Source organism: Coffea arabica, chromosome 2c (genome assembly GCF_036785885.1).
Source record: "Coffea arabica cultivar ET-39 chromosome 2c, Coffea Arabica ET-39 HiFi, whole genome shotgun sequence".
NCBI lineage: Eukaryota > Viridiplantae > Streptophyta > Magnoliopsida > Gentianales > Rubiaceae > Coffea > Coffea arabica.
In genome coordinates, this window is record NC_092312.1 from 7807006 (window position 1) to 7823986 (window position 16981).

The following is a 16981-nucleotide window of genomic DNA, read 5'->3' on the forward strand; positions in this document are numbered from 1 at the left end:
TAACCAATTCATCAGTTAAATCATGGGGTTGTTTGGCAAATGAGTTTGTTGCCAAATTTTTTCTTATAAGTTTTTTAACAACTTTAACTATAATAATCTCAAAAAACTCCTCAAAATATTAAAAAACACACAGAAAATTTCTCTTCTTTCCCTTTTTCTCCTTTCTCCCCACATCTCAATTCACCACCTCCACCGTCAGCCAACATCGGTTGGTGCCTACGCCAATGTTGACAACATCTTTTTTCTTCCTCTCCTCCTTTCTCTTATCACTCTCCCCTTCCTCCTCCTTACCCTTTCCCTCCCTCCCCTGCCACCCTCTTCCAAATTTATGAATTTGGATCAATGATGTTTATTTTCTAAATCTTTAGCCAAAAGGTAAAACAAATTCAACTTAATGTTGCAATTTAATTCATTCACAACCTTTTGAATTTAGCATGTTTGAAACTCGAAATGCCTAACCACTTTATATATTAAACATTGCTTAATTTGTGTACAAAATTCTAAGTGAATTTTTTTGATTGAATTTTCTACATTGATCACATATATCAAACCACTTACACATATAATACATCCTCACACACACTCTTGCACAAAGTATACATTTGCTATAAACGTACGTGCAAATACACACACTTAAGTACTCTCTCACAGTTATTTAATTATTTTTTCTCGCGCAAAACACTTTGTGGGATAGTTCAATTTAATTATAATACACCCTCATTTGTGAGATATTTCAATTTAATGATGTATTCTAGTTAGTTATTAAACATACACAACCTCATCAATTCACTAAAATTAATACTTTTAGCACTTAATTTTTAGATTTCATAATTCAGGTTTTGTTTGATAACTCAATTTAGTATTTAAATTTAATTGATTTAGATCTTAACATGTTCAGAAGCATTTGATTATCAAAAATAAAACATTTGAATTAATTAAGTGATATTGAATTTTCTAGATAAAATTTGTTCCAAACAATAATTGATAATCTATTCACTTATTACTTAATATGATATATATTCAAATGTATTAAATCTAATATTTAATAATTCAATAATTTAATGAATTCAGATTTTACATTTCAAACTTTAGATTTTAATTTTATTAAATGCACCCTCAAATTTCATACTTCAGTTTAACTAAACCGGGCCTTCAAGATTCTAGGCAGATGTGTGATCTATCTTTTAAGGTGTACTTTCACTTGTATAGCGGATGAGTAAATTTGATGAGCTTTAATATGAAAGAGAGAAATTTTTAAGTATTCACTAATAGTTGCATTTAGGGTAACGGTTAACTTGTTATTAGATCGATATGTTAGACAAAGCTTTCTCAATATTAGGGTACTCTGGAGAATTGTGCAATAGGGGTATGTTATTGTCACGAGACACATTCTAATACCACAGCTTGGAGATAAACTATCAATTTATCTTCATTCAAGTCAAATCATATACACATCACAAATTAATGATAGAGGTACTTTCCTTGGTTGTTTCTTTTGTGTTACTAAAATTTTAGTTGTGGTAACAGTATGTACATTGTGCTAGGCTTCATTTTTAAACTGGGATAATTTCAGAAACCTCCCTCGAGGTTTCTGATGGTCTCACTCATCTCCGCTGAACTTTACAAAATATCATATACCTCCTCTGTCAGGTTATTGGGCCTTATTTGTGATCTCATTGATGATGAATTGACAGATATACCCTCATAACTTATGATATATTTCGTAACTATTTTGACAGAATTAGTTAAATGAGTAATGCGAATGATTAACTAACTTAACTACAATTTGGATGCAAAACTAATGGGGAATGATTAACCAACTTAACTACTTTTATCGTTGGTTTAGCTGTGCACAAAGAGCTATTGGCTTCTACTTTCCAAAATGCAATAGGCACCTTGTCTTTTCCATCAATTTTAGATACACCCCCTGCAATTTCATTGTTGTTAGATAGTTTGTACTGTTTAACAAAAATTAAGGTCCCGTTTGATAAGTGAGTTTTTTGGGTGTTTGTTTAAAATTTTACTGTAATTTATTGTAGAAGTTTTTAAAAAAAATTTTGAATTGTGTAAATTTTTGAACATTTTGAAGTGTATAGTTTAAAGTTTTTAAAAAGTTTTTTAATGTTACTGTAATTAAAGTTTTAAAAAACTTATAGCAGACAAACTTGATAAAAAACTCAAGTGCCAAACAAGGCCTAAATCACTATTGATAATCTTGAGAGCAGATGTGGGATGAAGTAATTTTCTCTCTCCTGATACATATTTAAAATTGTTTGTGCATTTGAATTGGGTAATATTTGATAAACTCTACTTAGTTTTAGGGGAGGTAGCTAATATTTTGCAAAGTTTGGGGTAGATGAGTGATACTGTCAGAAACCTCAGGGAAAGTTTTTGAAATTATCCCTTATAAATTAGATTAAGGCTTCTTAAATTGATGATAATAATACAGAGTCTCTACACAAACAAATGTTAGATTTCAGGGTTAAAAAAAAAATCCTATAATATATCTAATATACAGAAAAGTCTTCCGTGGTTTCAAAACATACAAAACGACACTTCATGTTTTGAATTAAATTATAAACTAACAGAATTCGTTAGACATAACAGAATCCGGTAAATTTAACCAAATCTGATAAACTTAACAGTAAATTTAACGGAATCTAGTAAATTTAACAGACGAAACCGTCATTTTCGTTAAATTTAACGAATTTTGTTAGTTTACAATTTAGTTCAAAACATGAGATGTCGTTTTGTATGTTTTGAAATTACGGGAGATTTTTTTGTGTATTAAATATATCAGAAGGTTTTTTTTTTTGTTTTTAACCTTAGATTTTATGATACTATGTGAAAAAAAAAAGATTCATAATTTATATACAAGATTTCAAACAGGGATGGAAATGACATGTTATGAAAAAGGAGTTACTTGCTAGCGTGAAATTTGTTTACACTAACAACCTATCAAATTAATTCTCATGATTTCTTTGTATGTATTATCTACTGATGTCCTTCCAGCGAACATAGTGATAATACTCGTTTTAGCAATAGACCCTTATAGTAGGATTTTTGTCCATGTTATTATTATTAATAATCATAATCTTAGGGCTCTGTACAATTTTTATACTATCATGAAAACAGGAAATATAATGGGCCTGTTTGGAAGTGAGTTTTTTGCCCAAGTTTTTTATCTACAAGTTTTTTAACAACTTTAATTATAAGAACCCAAAAAAATTTATTAAATTTTTTAACCTACACATTTCAAAATATCTAATACACAAAAAACTTCTATCTTTCTTTTTCTTTCTCCCCCATCCCATCCACCGTACCTTCATCGCCGGCCACCACTTCCGACACCGTTTCCGGCGCCGGCCACCTATTCCGGTTCTGGCATTCCCAAATTTTTTTTCCCTTCCTTTCTCCCTCCCTCTCCTCCCCCCTCCCCTCCCTGGCCAAACTCCCCCGACCTATGCAACAGCAGCAATTACTTTCCTCCTGCTCTGATTTTTCTTTCTCCCTTCAGTCACACCAACACTACGGCTGACGGGAGAACAGGAGAACAGAGAAGCGGGGTGGCGAGGCTGAGGAGGTGACGGGAAACGAGAAACGGAATAGGGGAGGGGGAAACGGGAGGGGGGTGGCGGGGCAGAGGGGGTGGCGTGCAGAGGGGAAAAAGAAAGGACAGAGAAAGTTGTGGGGAGAAGGGGTGGCGGGGCAACGGGGGAAGGGGTAGGGGCAGGGCAGAGAGGCTAGCAGGGCAGCGGAGAAAGGGCTGGCGGGGGGAGAGGTAGTGGGGCAAAGGGGGTGACATGCAGAGGGGAGGGAGAGGGGGCAGAGGGGCTGGCTGGGGAAGGGGGATGGCGAGGGAAATGCAGAGGAGAGGAGAAGGGGAAAAAGAGGAGAGGGGTGGCGGGAGCGGGAGCGGAAAGGAAGAAGAAGAAGAAGAAAGATAAGAAAGAAAAGAAAAAGGAAAAAAAGAAAAGGAAAGAGAAAGAAAAAAAAAAGAAAAGGAAAAAAATAATTCACCTTACGAAAACTTTTATAAAATTTTTTATCTTACAAAAATTTCTACAAAAAAGTTTTTCACTTTACAAAAATTTCTATAAAATTTTTTCAAAAACTTATACAGTGCACAACAATCAATGGTCTGTTTGGCACCCTAGTTTTTTACCAAGTTTTTTAGCTGCTAGTTTTTTAACAACTTTTGCTACAGAAATCCCAAAAAACTTCCCAAAGTTTTTTATCTACACACTTAAAATATCCAAAAAAAAAAAAAAATTCCCTTCCCCTTTTCTTCTTCTTCCTCCCCCACCACCATGTCCGTCGCCGGCTTCGGCGCCGATTTTTTTTTTTTCCCTTTTTTTCCCTCTCCCCCTCTTCCTCCCCTGCCATCCTCCCATCTTGTCTTTTTTTTTTCTCTCTGCGTTTCCCCCATTTCCTCCTCCATCTTTGTGAAAAAAAAAAGAAAAGAAAGATAGTGAGAAGTGGGAAGGAAAACAGGGGAGGCGGGGGGATGGGAAAGGCAGGGCAGAGGGGGAAGGGACAGAGGTAGTGGCAGGGGGAGGGGGAAGGCGGGGCAGAGGGGGAGGCGGGGGTAGGGGTGACGGGGCAGAGGGGGTGGAGGGGGGGAGGGGGTGACGAGGCGGAGAGGAAGGCGGGGCAGTGGGGGTGACGAGGCGGAGAGGAAGGCGGGGCAGTGGGGGTGGCGGGGGGAGAGAAGTGGTGGGGCAGAGGGATAAGGCTGGGCAGAGGGGTGGCTGTTGGGGGTGGTGGAGGTAACGGGGAAGAAGAAGAAGAAGAAGAAGAAAAGAAAAAGGAAAGAAAGAAAAAGAAAAAGAAAGAGAAAGAGAAAAAAAAAAAAGAAAATGGGGTGGCTGCTGGGGGTGGCGGAAAGTAACGGGGAAGAAGAAGAAGAAAAAGAAGAAAAGAAAAAGAAAAGAAAGAAAAAGAAAGAGAAAGAGAAAAAGAAAGAAAAAAAAGAAAAAAAAAATTCATCTTACAAAAACTTCTACAAAATTTTTCACCTTACAAAAATTTCTACAAAATTTTTTCAAAAACTTTTACAGTGCATTACAGTAAAGGGTCTGTTTGGAACCTGAGTTTTTTGGGAGTTTGTCTAAAACTTTACTGTAGTGCACTGTAGAAGTTTTTGAAAAAATTTTGTAGAAGTTTTTGTTAGGTGAAAAATTTTGTAAAAGTTTTTGTAAGGTGAAAAACTTTTTTTTTTTCTTTTTTTTTTCCTTTTCTTTTTTTTTTCTTTCCATTCCTTTTTCTTTTTCTTTCTTTCCTTTTTCTTTTCTTTCCTCTCTTTTTCTTTTTCTTCTTCTTCTTCTTCTTCCCCGTTACCTCCACCATCCCCAGCTGCAACTCCACCTCCCGCCGTCCCCCTCTGCCCCTTCCCCCTCCCTCCGCCTTCCCTCTCTCCCCCGCCGTCCCCCTCCCCTCGCAGCCTCTCTCTCCCCCGCCTTCCCCCCCTCTGCCCCCCTCTGCCCCTCCTCCCGCCTTCCCTCTCTCCCCTGCCGTCCCCCTCCCTGCCGCCTTCCCCCTCCCCCCGCCGCCTCTCTCTCCCCCATCTTCCCTCCCCCACAGCCCCCCTCTGCCCCTTCCCCCTCCCCCCGCCTTCCCTCTCTCCCCCGCAGCCTCTCTCTCCCCCGCATTCCCCTTCCCCCTGCCGCCTCTCTCTCCCCCATCTTCCCTCCCCCGCCGCCCCCCTCTGCCCCTTCCCCCTCCCCCCTCTGCCCCCCTGGCCGCCCCTCCCCTCTCTACCCCCTTGGCTGCCCCTCTCTGTGCCACCCCCCTCTGCGCCAGACGTAAGAGAGAAAAAAAAAAAGACAAGGGAGGATGATGGCAGGGGAGGAAGAGGGGGAGAGGGAAAAAAATGGGGAAAAAAAAAGTCCGGCACCGGCACCGGAAATTGGTGACGGAACCGGCAATGGAGGTGGTAGTGAGGGAGGAAGAAGAAGAAAAGGGGAAGGGAATTTTTTTTTGTTGTGTTTTGGGTATTTTAAGTGTGTAGGTTAAAAACTTTGATAAGTTTTTTGGGGTTCCTGTGGCAAAAGTTGTTAAAAAACTAGTTTTATACAAACTTGGTAAAAAACCAAGCTTCCAAACAGGCTCAAAGTTTTAGACAAACTTCCAAAAAACTCGGTTCCAAACAGGCCCAAAGTTTTAGATAAATTCTCAAAAAACGCAGGTTCAAACGGGCCATAATTGAGATAGATCCGATCTAAAGATATGACACGTGCTAATATTCATCGGATTGATATTTTATTATTGAAAATAAATTAGATAATAAATACACAGTTTGGAATATAATTTCATGTTTCGTGTTTTCCAAAATTTGAGATATGATGCACACTTGAAAAACAAAAAAAAAAAATCATCTGATGCACGTCTGTTATATTGTGCGAATAAAAAGCAGTACCATCTGAAACATTAGTAATAACCATCATAGGACTCGGGAGCCACCTGGATGCCTTGTATTCTTATATTCATGATCCATGAGAAACACGACACATTCTTTTTCATTGAACTAAACAAAATACGCACAACACCCCAGCATTCGCGGTCCAGTCAAGGCAAGATGAAGATCGTTCGTAGAGACCTAGTACCCGATGGCCCTGGTAGTGTCAAGGTAAATACCTTTGCAATTACTAGTAAGGAGTTTCTTTCTTGTGAGCAATCATTAGGGGGGATTTTAAATTATTGCTGTTGAATTGGGAGCTATGGTACAGATGGTTCCCGAAGAAGCAGACGATTTGTGGATTGCTTATAATTTGATTGCTGAGGGCGACACTGTCTTAGCTGTTACTGTCAGGTAACCCCCCCCCCCCCCAGCCGCATGCCCCTCCCCCACCAAAAAAAAAAAAAATTCTCTTTCTGTTTTTATATAGAAATTTGAAAGTTGGGTTAATTTTCCTGAATTTCAAGCCTATAAAGTTTGAAACTTTAGTGGATAAACTGTTTGGTTATATCAAAATTTAAAAAATTTAGGCAAAGACTGGAACTTTGAATTTGGAATTTCAAGAGTTTGATTACTTTACAAAGCTGTTTAAACATCACTTTAGTTCTATACTTAGTTGCTGCTGATGCTAACATTGTTTATAGTCATATGTGCACATACGACATGGGATATCCATTTGGGCAGATCATATCATAGTGGTTGTTTTGGGGGGGGGGGGGTGTTCTACGTTCCAGCCCGTTTGATGATGCATTGTCAATTGAATGTAGCAGCCAATTGAGTGAAGAATGATTTTGGAAAATGATGAACATTTTCTGCTAAATTTGTAATATCGAGGGCGATTAAGGTTTGCATGCGCTAATAGTTAAAATGAAGAGCCGGCTGAAAAATGAAGGCCATGACTTGAGAGGGAGGGGAAAAGTTTTGAACTTAATTTCAATTTGTTTAATCAAACATATGCATTGTCAAACTGGTGCTTGATTATAAGCTTTTTCAATATACTATAGGAAAGTTTTGAGGGAAACAGCTTCCGGAGCAAGAGATTCCGAAAGGGTAAAGCTCAGATTAGAAGTTAAGGTTGAGGTATGACGAGTTCAAACCTGTAGCCTCAGCCCGTTTTTCACTTTTAAATTCCCCCTTTTGGATCATCACACATTCAAATTATTGACTGCGTGTAAAAAGTGTTACATGTTTGATTTTGTAATTCTTATATGGAATTTAAGGCTTAGTTGCTCCTCAAATATGTTATGAATTTTGTATAACAAGCTTTATATAGATATTCTAATAATATTGGATGTTATATTATTGATAGACAATGGAGTATGATAAAGAAGGGTCTGCTTTACGTATTCGGGGAAAGAATGTTCTGGAGAATGAACATGTCAAGGTCTGCAATCATCCAACTCTACTTCTTTTGCCTCTTCATTACTTTAATATTGCAGTTAAAGATATGTTTATGCCTCTGCAGATAGGTGCATTCCACACGCTGGAAATTGAGCCGCATCGACCTTTTGTCTTAAGGAAGGTATGCTTATTGGACCAGATCATAGCATTGTCTTGTGATTTAATTTGGCAAAATTCTTCTGTTTGTCTTTGTAGTGTATACATTATCGGTCTTATATTCTATATTCTATGTTTGTTTAATAGAAATGACATTTCAAATGTGAATGGAGTTGACGTATATATTGTATGGCTTAAATGAGGTCTTTGTCATATTTGCTAGGAAGTCTGGGACTCACTGGCTTTAGAGGTACTCCACCAAGCATCTGGTATGCATTGAAGTACAGAGTTCTTTTCTTTGATCAAGTATGTTAGCAAATGCTAAATGGAAATCGCTTGACATACATTAAGCATTGTATAGTGATTAGAACAGTTTACTCCTATTAATCATCGTTATGTCTCTATTTACTCTGTTAAAACTGCTTGTCTGTATCTTCCACGAGTTTAACAGAAGCTATTTCTTGACTCTGTGTTTGATTGAACTTGTACTGATGGCTTAAGTTGTATCTATCTATATTCTGTTTCACTCGTGCTATGAAACTTAATAACTTTATTTAGTCTTTCATTTGCACTTAGTGCCTTGATAAGGTCCTTTAGACATAATTCTGCTTCTCTGACTAGGAACTTTTGTACTTAGACTTGATCACCTTGTCATAATAATGGTTCTCCAAAATCTGCTATTCTCTGAGAAAGTACAACTGAAAGTATTGTTTGATCTTCACTTATTGCACTTTTCTGGTGATTAAATCTGTAGCCATACCCTGATGATGCAATGTTGTATCAGAAAGTGTTTTAGGTTCACTTTGCATTCGAGAAAAAGACCAATAAAGGATAGAGTTGCAATTGAGGATTTTCAATTTAATTGGGTATTTTTTGTTAGATCAAACAGTTTCATGGGTACTTGGTGAGGTTTCTATGATGCACTGAAAAATTAATGGAAACATTCTATTAGAAGCCTGTATTGTGGCTCATTGTTCCAATTATTTCAGATCCATCTGCCAGTGCTGATCTAGGAGTGGTTTTAATGCAAGAAGGATTGGCCCATATTTTTCTTGTTGGTAAAAGGTAATTTTGATGGATATGGGTATGGTATATTCTTGATGTCTTTTGTGATATGAGTAAGGTAACCATCTAGCTAGAAATTGGAGGTCATCTGTGTTTAATGATGATGCAATTTTTCTTGATTTGTCTTTTTCTGCACTGAGATCCATGTTTAACCCCTAGAATGCAAGAAACTTAAAGATATTGACATGCACTGATTCCATAAAACAGCTGAATTGTACATGGTATTGCTGGAACAATGCAAACTTGTCCATTTCACTATGCCCTAAGAGGACGTGCATATTACATTTGTTTTTATAAAACACTAGATCCATAATTAAGTGAAAAATCAGGATATCATCTTGTATCACAATCCATCATCTCTAGTTTGTGAAGAATATGCAATTGCTTCTTTCCTTTCTTATCTTTTGGTTGGCTGTTTTCATTATGTTGGAGTCAATTTTGAAATTCAGGTATTGATTGAACTTGTGGTATAAAGTTGTCATTTATTTAAGTTCAGAATCATACCCTGATTGAATCATTTGAATCAGCATTTGGTTGAAACAATCTTGGTCTGCTTTAGCATGTCATAATTGATAATTTGCTTTTATCTTCTCAATCATTTGATATGCCGGGTTGATCTGTCAACAGTGTAACTATCACCCGTTCTCGTATAGAGACGTCAATACCTCGCAAGCATGGGCCTGCGGTTGCAGGTTATGATAAAGTATGTACTATAATTAGTTTAAAGTAAATTCCTTATTTTATTTTATTTTGAATTGCCACAGAGTAAAAGCAGTAATCTTTTCAGAGTCCAAATGTTTTCAGTTCTTGTACTTATCAATTATCTTTGTATTAACAGGCTTTGAACAAATTCTTCGACAATGTCCTACAGGTAAGAACAATGTTAAGTTTTAATGAAATCTGATATTTGTCTGACAATTTAAGACCTTTTCTCAAGAAGTTTATGTCTAAGAATTTGTTTGTGGCTCCTAGGCATTTTGTCAACATATTGACTTCAATGTTGTTCGTTGTGCTGTGATCGCAAGTCCTGGATTTACAAAGGTTTGTCTTAGTCTGACAGTAACTATTGCTTCTAGCTTTGGTGGACTAGGATTTGTTAAGTTCACAGATTCATTGATTTCTTCCATTAGAATTTCACAAGAAATTTGAATGAATGCTGCAAAAGATTGGATTCCTGTTTTACTTGACTACTTATGCTGAATCCAGGATCAATTTCATCGTCACCTACTGCTGGAGGCAGAAAGGAAGCAACTGAGACCTATTATAGAGAACAAGTCTCGCATAGTACTTGTGCATACAACATCAGGATACAAGTATGATTCACTCTCTGTTCCCTGTTTCAGCTTTGTCTTGACCGTGTGCCAATAGTCTTTCAACCTGTTCTCTACCAAGTCTGACACAGCCTATATTCTGTCCCAACCTGTCCCAAATTTGAACCTATCTCTACCCATCCCTGTCTCTAATCTGTCTTGACCATGTCCCATCTTTGTCCCATCCCAGCCTATCGAAGCCTTCCAAGTGATGAACCCGAGAGGAGAAAAACCCCTTTTATACACACACTCACACACACATATACATATATATATATATATATATTTGTGTTTGAGCCTCTAGTAAAAGTATGAGTGCATGTGGTATAAATGCAAGGATATATTACATATGCTAATTACATCTGGGTTGACATCTGAAGATTCTTGGCAAAAGACAGATGTGGATTTTATAAGGATCAACCTGAGATTTTCTAACTTTCAACAAATTGAAAGTGAAACCTATGTATTTTTTTTTTATAGCGTATATATCTTATCTATATGCCAGCTTAATTTGATTATGTAAAACTAAATTTGTGTCTTTGGTAGTTAAACTCAATTCACAATGTGTTAGCTGCCTTTCCATGCCTTTTTGACTCATGAAGTTCCTTTTTGTTAGTATCTTTAGTGATCAGTAAATGCCTTATACATTCTTTATTTTGCTTGATTCTTTCTTGGCACAATTGTTTTGCTGTGTTTGAAATAGTTTCTAGGAAGCTGATTCTGCTATCATCAACAATCTGCACAGGCATAGTTTGAGAGAGGTTTTGGATGCACCCAATGTTATGAATATGATAAAAGATACAAAAGCCGCTAAAGAGGTAGTTTAGAGCACTTGATTGTCAATTTGCATTTCAGTTCATCACTTTGCATTTACTAGGAAGTTGTACTTCCAGTTAGGTATGTTAATCTTGTTCCCTCTGTGATTTTATCCAGGTCCAAGCCCTGAAAGAATTCTTCTCAATGCTTTCAAATGTCAGGTTCTCCCCTAGTTTTATACGTTCACTGTGCTCATATATCTATGGAAGCCTGCTAAAATAAGTAACAGCAAAGTGGCAAACCAAGTAAATGATTAAAAAAAAAAGTGAGCTCTTTTGAAGACTTTCATCTTTAGGCATAAGCTTTCGGTAATACCTTCATATGATGGCTTTGTAGTATTGGGTTGACTGGATTTGGTGTTTCTGTTTCTCTTTAGGGCCCTTTTACATGTTTTTAAACCAATCATGCTCTCGGATGCATTTGGTTACCTGAGGGTTTAGTTTTTCCCCCCTATACTGAAAAAAGTCAAAATCAGTTTTTGTTGTGTTTTCTAGGATTCTGATCGTGCATGCTATGGGCCAAAGCATGTTGAAGTTGCTCATGAACGGATGGCAGTCCAGACACTTCTCATCACTGATGAGCTCTTCAGGCTAGTGCTATTAGTTCTTAAATGTTAGATTTAACTTGCTGTGCCAAAAGCTGGGGATAAATTATTATGCCCCAATCGCTTGCTTATTTGATGCTTTGTCTCTATAATAAGTACATTTGTATAAATCCTGTGGAAATAAATAATTCCTTTCTTTTTTGAGAATTTGGTTCATTAAGGTTGTGCCTTCCACGTGAGAGCACCAGTTATTTTATTTCCAGACACATATTTCCAAACTTTTCCCTAAAAAGATTTTGCTTTTACAAACTTAAGTTTTACAGAACATTTGGGTTGTCAGGCTAGAGGAAGATGAAGGTCAGAAATTATTCTCTTTCTTTTTCTAATGGTAAAAGGTGGGGAGAGGTCATTGTGTTTTGAACTATGCCAAGGCTGAAACTACTACTATGGTTGATCCATGCTCTCAAAAGTTACAGTAATGATGATAATTAGCCCTTAGCCAAACTGACAGGAGAAAATGGATTCATATTAGATGATTCCTGTGGTCGGGTGAAGGTTTTGTTGCATTTGGGTACAATTCATGATTAATGTTTGGGTACACATTTCATTTTGGCATTTTTAGTAAGTTACAATGAAAACTTGCTTCAACCTGTCATAGAATCGTGTAGCTGAACATGTTTAAAATTTTTCTCCCAAGAAGTCTCTCATTCAGTATATTAAATTTAGTTATAAAGACGATGTCTTTCACATGCACCATATATATCCATTTACTCTTTGGCATGTAATATGATGAACTTGGATTCTGGAATAGCTACAGCTCATGATTTTGTCTTTCTTTTTTTTGGACTTCTTAGTCTGTCTTTCCCTATTATTTTGTGCTTTTCAAAGACGGATAAGTTTAACCTGGTTAGGACATGCCACATTAATGCATTTTTTTCTTCAGGAGTTCTGATATAGAAGCGAGGCAAAAGTATGCCAATTTGGTGAAATCAGTCAAGGAGTCAGGCGGCACTGCCTACATCTTCTCATCCATGCATGTTTCAGGAGAACGTGAGTGCAATTTTTTATTGAAATCCTCTTTTCTTCTTTAGGCTAACATCCTGTCTGAACTTTCATGCAAATATTTTGGATCTCCCTGTTAAATTTTGTTGCCTTGAGCTCTGAAAACAAAATGCTACAGGTAGTCAGATAAACTTGCTTGAAATCTGTTTCTGGTGTTATTGACTGTGGGTGAATTACAAAATGGTTTTTTCGTGGATTTTTCCTTTCTCCCCTGCAAAAGGCTGGTGTGCTGATATCTTTCTGTCATAAGGCGCTTCAGGAATCTGTTTAACTTACTTTTATGTAATTTTTGCACTCCCTTCTTTTTTTTTCTTTGTTTTTTCGATACGGTGCTGTAATCACTGATTCTTTTTTTCTTTTTCTTTTTTTAAAAAAACACAACAGAGCTGGCACAGCTGTCTGGTATTGCTGCAATTCTTCGCTTTCCTCTCCCAGACCTAGAAGATATAGAGATGTGATAGGAGAATTGCGAAAGTGATAGCTCCATATGTGGTTGTACAATTACTACTATTATTTCTTTCCTCGAGTTCTTTATGTACCACCAGTGATGAAACTTTACTTTCTTTTTTTTTTTTTTGATGGAGGATAAAACTTTAGCACTAGATTTATCGGTCATGGAGGAGGCTTTACAAGGGGGAATTAACCTATAGGCTGTATGTATACTGGTTTTTGACCAAGTAATCTACATCCATTGTTGTAGTTCGCAAGCTACTTTCTCGATAAGAAAGGTCATGGTACCTTACTCTTGCCGCTTGTCATAATTGTCGGTTGTCTCGGGCTTTTCTTAAAGGGTTAACTTGTGATTCATTTATATGGATCAAAGGTGTCCGCAAAAATTTGCAACTTGTAACGCTCCAGCTATTTATTACATGACTGGTCCATCAATTAGGGAAACATTACTGGGTTTCTGCTGTATTTTGTGTTCTGTCCTTTTATTGATTCCCAGTAAATGATTTGTGAGGTTTGATTTGAACTTGCAACCTCCTCAAGGTAACGTAGATGACTGTAGCTAAAAGAATTCCCTCCATTTCAAAGTAATGTTTTCGTAGCTGCTGAATTGTAGCTTGTTTTGGTGCCACCTTCAATTTCTATGTAAATTGCAAACGGCTTCTGATTTCTTGATTCGTGTTGTAAATTGACGACTCATATCTGCATCAGATTTTATTTTGAAAGCAGCGACAAAAAATGACTCATCCCCTCAATAATCCACAGATGAATAAACAACTCAAAAAGTGGTGCAAAGCCCAAGAAGATTAGCACTCAGCAGTCCAGATATCTGTAGAAACTCTCTACTTCTCTTCTCTTTTCTTTTATCTGTCCGTCATTCAAGCCAGAGTGGACTTTTCTCCTTGTGTTTACCGTTGTCGGCTCAAGTAGAATAAGATGAGAAATGAAGGCCTAAATGCTCAAGCTGCTTGATGGCGGTTTTAAGATACGAATTTTACGCATGCTTTAAAGAATTACGGAAACACCGTGCTCTCACCGTTTCCCTTTCCCTATAACCAACCCAAAGACCGAAATATCTTGGGCCATTTTATTTTGAAGTACGACTGGAAAACAGAGTAAGTTCTCCCTTCGCTTCTTCTTCAGTTTTGTTGTTTCTGCACCGAGATCTTGTGCTATAGTCAAGACCATGGTGTTTAAAGATGTGTTCATGGAATATAAATACTAGTAGAACGAGTTCTTAACTTCTTATGGATTTGGAGTAGCATTCAAGGCTGTCTGAAATCATTTAAGTTTGCAAAAATTTTTTTTTTTTTTGTTTAAAATTCTAGTGTAAGTTCGCGAACTTTACCTGTATGTGGAATTAGATAATACTACCTGATTTTCTATCTATGCTATAACGGTCTGATAACTGATATTCTGCTAGACACTTCGGTGTATTTGTGAAGAAAAAATCAAGTAGCTAAAACAGTAGTGTTTGGCATAGCTATAAACCATGAAGAGTTGCAAAGTTGAGATAAATTGACAAGTATTTAGTAGTTCTGGAGGCTTAGCATCTCCTAGCACTGTATATAATCGAGAACTATCGAAAGCAGGCTCCTTTGCTCTCTTATTTTCCTTCGCTGCAAATTGATTTTCGAATTCGCCGGCGTATATAACAGTAGAGGCTTAAGATATGTTGTTTAACATGTTAAATCATGCTGCATCATTGTTTTGGAGTAACAACATGATATAAATGTTCTTAACTGGGGTTGAATTCATACCATGTTTCTAGTCGGTAGTGGGAAGAGCAAGATGGGACAAGGCGAGGAAGCGAGGAAAGATGAATCCAATGTTGAGATTCTAGAAAGAGGGGAAATATTCTTCTTTTACCGGGCTAAAGTTAATAAGGAGGAAGCTCACAGTCCGGACGATGTGCAACGCTTGTACATTGTTCTTCGACCTGAGTCTGGTGAGAAATCTGTTGAAGAGAAACAAGGTTCTAGTTCTGGCAAGGAAGGTGCTAAGATGCATGAATCTGGGAATGATGAAAAGGAAACTTGCCCTGGCGATGAAGGTGGACGTGGTGCTGAAAAGGTGGACATTGAGCAGCAACCTTTGCTGCGATTCATTGTCATGGGGAAGAAGAGCCTTCCTGAGCCAAGCCAGCAGAGGGGCCGACCTTACTGGGGATTTGTCGAGTTGGTTACTACTAGAATTGAAGATGTTAAGGCTGCTCTGAAAGGAGAGGAATATGATACTAACACGAGAGGTCACAGGCGTACAGAGCCTGCTAGAGCGTTGGCTGAAGGTGTTTACCGCATCCTAAGGCACAGCCCTAGAAAGAGAATGCACACACATTTGGTCTACCGGCTTGAATTTCCACCAGAGGATGAGAAGAATGAAGCTCAGGAGTCGCTCAACGTTGAACGCGAAGGGTCATTCCTCATCCAGATTAAGAATCCGGAGCAGCAAGGCACTTCGAGGTTTGCTGGGCTTCAGAGTAAGCGAAAGGCAACATTTCCTGCCCATCTGCAGGGCCAATTTGGGAATCGACGATTTAATCCAGCCGATCCACCTGATTTTCTAAACTATGAAGGGTGTGAATTTCTGCTTATAGCCGCATCTGATGACATAGAAGAGGAGCTAGGATTGGAGCTTAGGACAGAAGTACAAAACTCGCACGATCCATCATGTTCAGATTTAGTCAGGACTTTTGGGGAAACTGCTTCAATCGAACCTCTCCTTGAAGGAACTTGGGTTTAATATTCCCCTTCTTGTTTCCCGTACACGATTTGCCAGGATGTTGATAAATGTTGGCAAATCAGGACTTGAGCAGTACTAGCTTTTGGTTGACACAGTAGTTGGTTTGGTGCTTTTGGTTTTGGTAATTCTAGCCTTCTAGGCGTGTTGTCAGCTAGGTGGAGTATATGTGATGTTTTGAGGCAGTCTGTGCTTATGGTTTGGCTTTTTTGTATTCCAGATGTAAATTACTGTACATTGTTTGGTTTGCTTGAATCTTATCTCGTCTCTATCTCTCGACAAATTGCAGCAGGTCATGCTTCAAAATTACCACCAAGAAGAAACGGAATTTCAAAGAATCAAAGCATCATCCATATTCCATACCCTGAAGTGCTGCACGAAGTTCATGGATATAATAACTAGCTATAGCAAATCACTGTAAAGACGCTTGTATGGAAGTTCTCCAGTAAATTAAACCTTGAAAGCAAAGGAAAAACGGCGTTCAAGAATGGAATGGTCAATCAGGCAGCGAACTCATTACTAAGGCCCTTGTTTTGGGGTACTACTGCAAAGCTGCAAACAGGACATTTCCTCGGTTTCTTACACAACTTGTTTGGCAGTCCAAACCTTTTGACACGATGTGGCTGTCGAAGGCAGGTTTTGGCGTGGTAGTAGCTGGAGCTGCTGAATGGTAGTAGCTTTCTTCTTGCTCCGCTTCCAAGTGCAGGTGACCTGTTTTTTGTTTCTCAAATTGCGAATCCAAATTGACGAGTCTCCAAATCAGCATCCAGGAACATGTGTATGGTTCGAAGCGACTAATCTAATGAAGGATCACTTTAATGTAATGGATGATGGGGTCCAATTGAAAGAGATGAATTCGGGACGGAGGGGGGTCCCGACGCATGAACGTTGTTATCAAAGCCTCACTTTCTGCAATAGTAAACGCTCTTTATTTGTTACATCCTCGCGACAGCCCACTTGCACTCTGAACATTGATTATTAATTAGCACGTATAATTACGCGGGTTGGGGAAGATATTTGACTCAGATTAATAAGGCCGGCGAG

The 16981-nt window shown here is 38.0% G+C and overlaps 2 protein-coding genes across 5 annotated transcripts; both read left to right on the forward strand.

Moving 5' to 3' along the window:
• The first annotated feature begins 6323 nt into the window (after positions 1-6323).
• LOC113725605 (protein PELOTA 1-like) lies at positions 6324-13512 on the forward strand. 4 transcript variants are annotated; one of them, XR_011838884.1, is made up of 17 exons: positions 6325-6628; positions 6729-6811; positions 7462-7537; positions 7767-7841; positions 7923-7979; positions 8178-8223; positions 8944-9019; positions 9647-9722; positions 9858-9890; positions 9992-10060; positions 10226-10332; positions 11075-11147; positions 11263-11301; positions 11640-11734; positions 12633-12739; positions 12870-13033; positions 13136-13512. XR_011838884.1 is itself a non-coding variant. In XM_027248875.2 (16 exons), exons 1-16 carry the CDS (start codon positions 6467-6469, stop codon positions 13207-13209), a joined length of 1248 nt encoding a protein of 415 aa, XP_027104676.2. In that variant the 5' UTR covers positions 6328-6466; the 3' UTR covers positions 13210-13512. The 4 variants fall into 4 exon arrangements, 1 of the variants encoding a protein (XP_027104676.2); XR_011838885.1 differs by lacking the exon at positions 12870-13033 and having other exon boundaries at positions 11263-11306; XM_027248875.2 differs by lacking the exon at positions 12870-13033 and having other exon boundaries at positions 6328-6628.
• A 145-nt stretch (positions 13513-13657) lies between these two features.
• LOC113725613 (uncharacterized) lies at positions 13658-16220 on the forward strand. Its single transcript, XM_027248878.2, has 2 exons — positions 13658-14313; positions 14970-16220. The coding sequence occupies exon 2, from the start codon at positions 14990-14992 to the stop codon at positions 15938-15940; it is 951 nt and encodes a 316-aa protein (XP_027104679.1). The 5' UTR covers positions 13658-14313; positions 14970-14989; the 3' UTR covers positions 15941-16220.
• Positions 16221-16981: the final 761 nt, after the last annotated feature.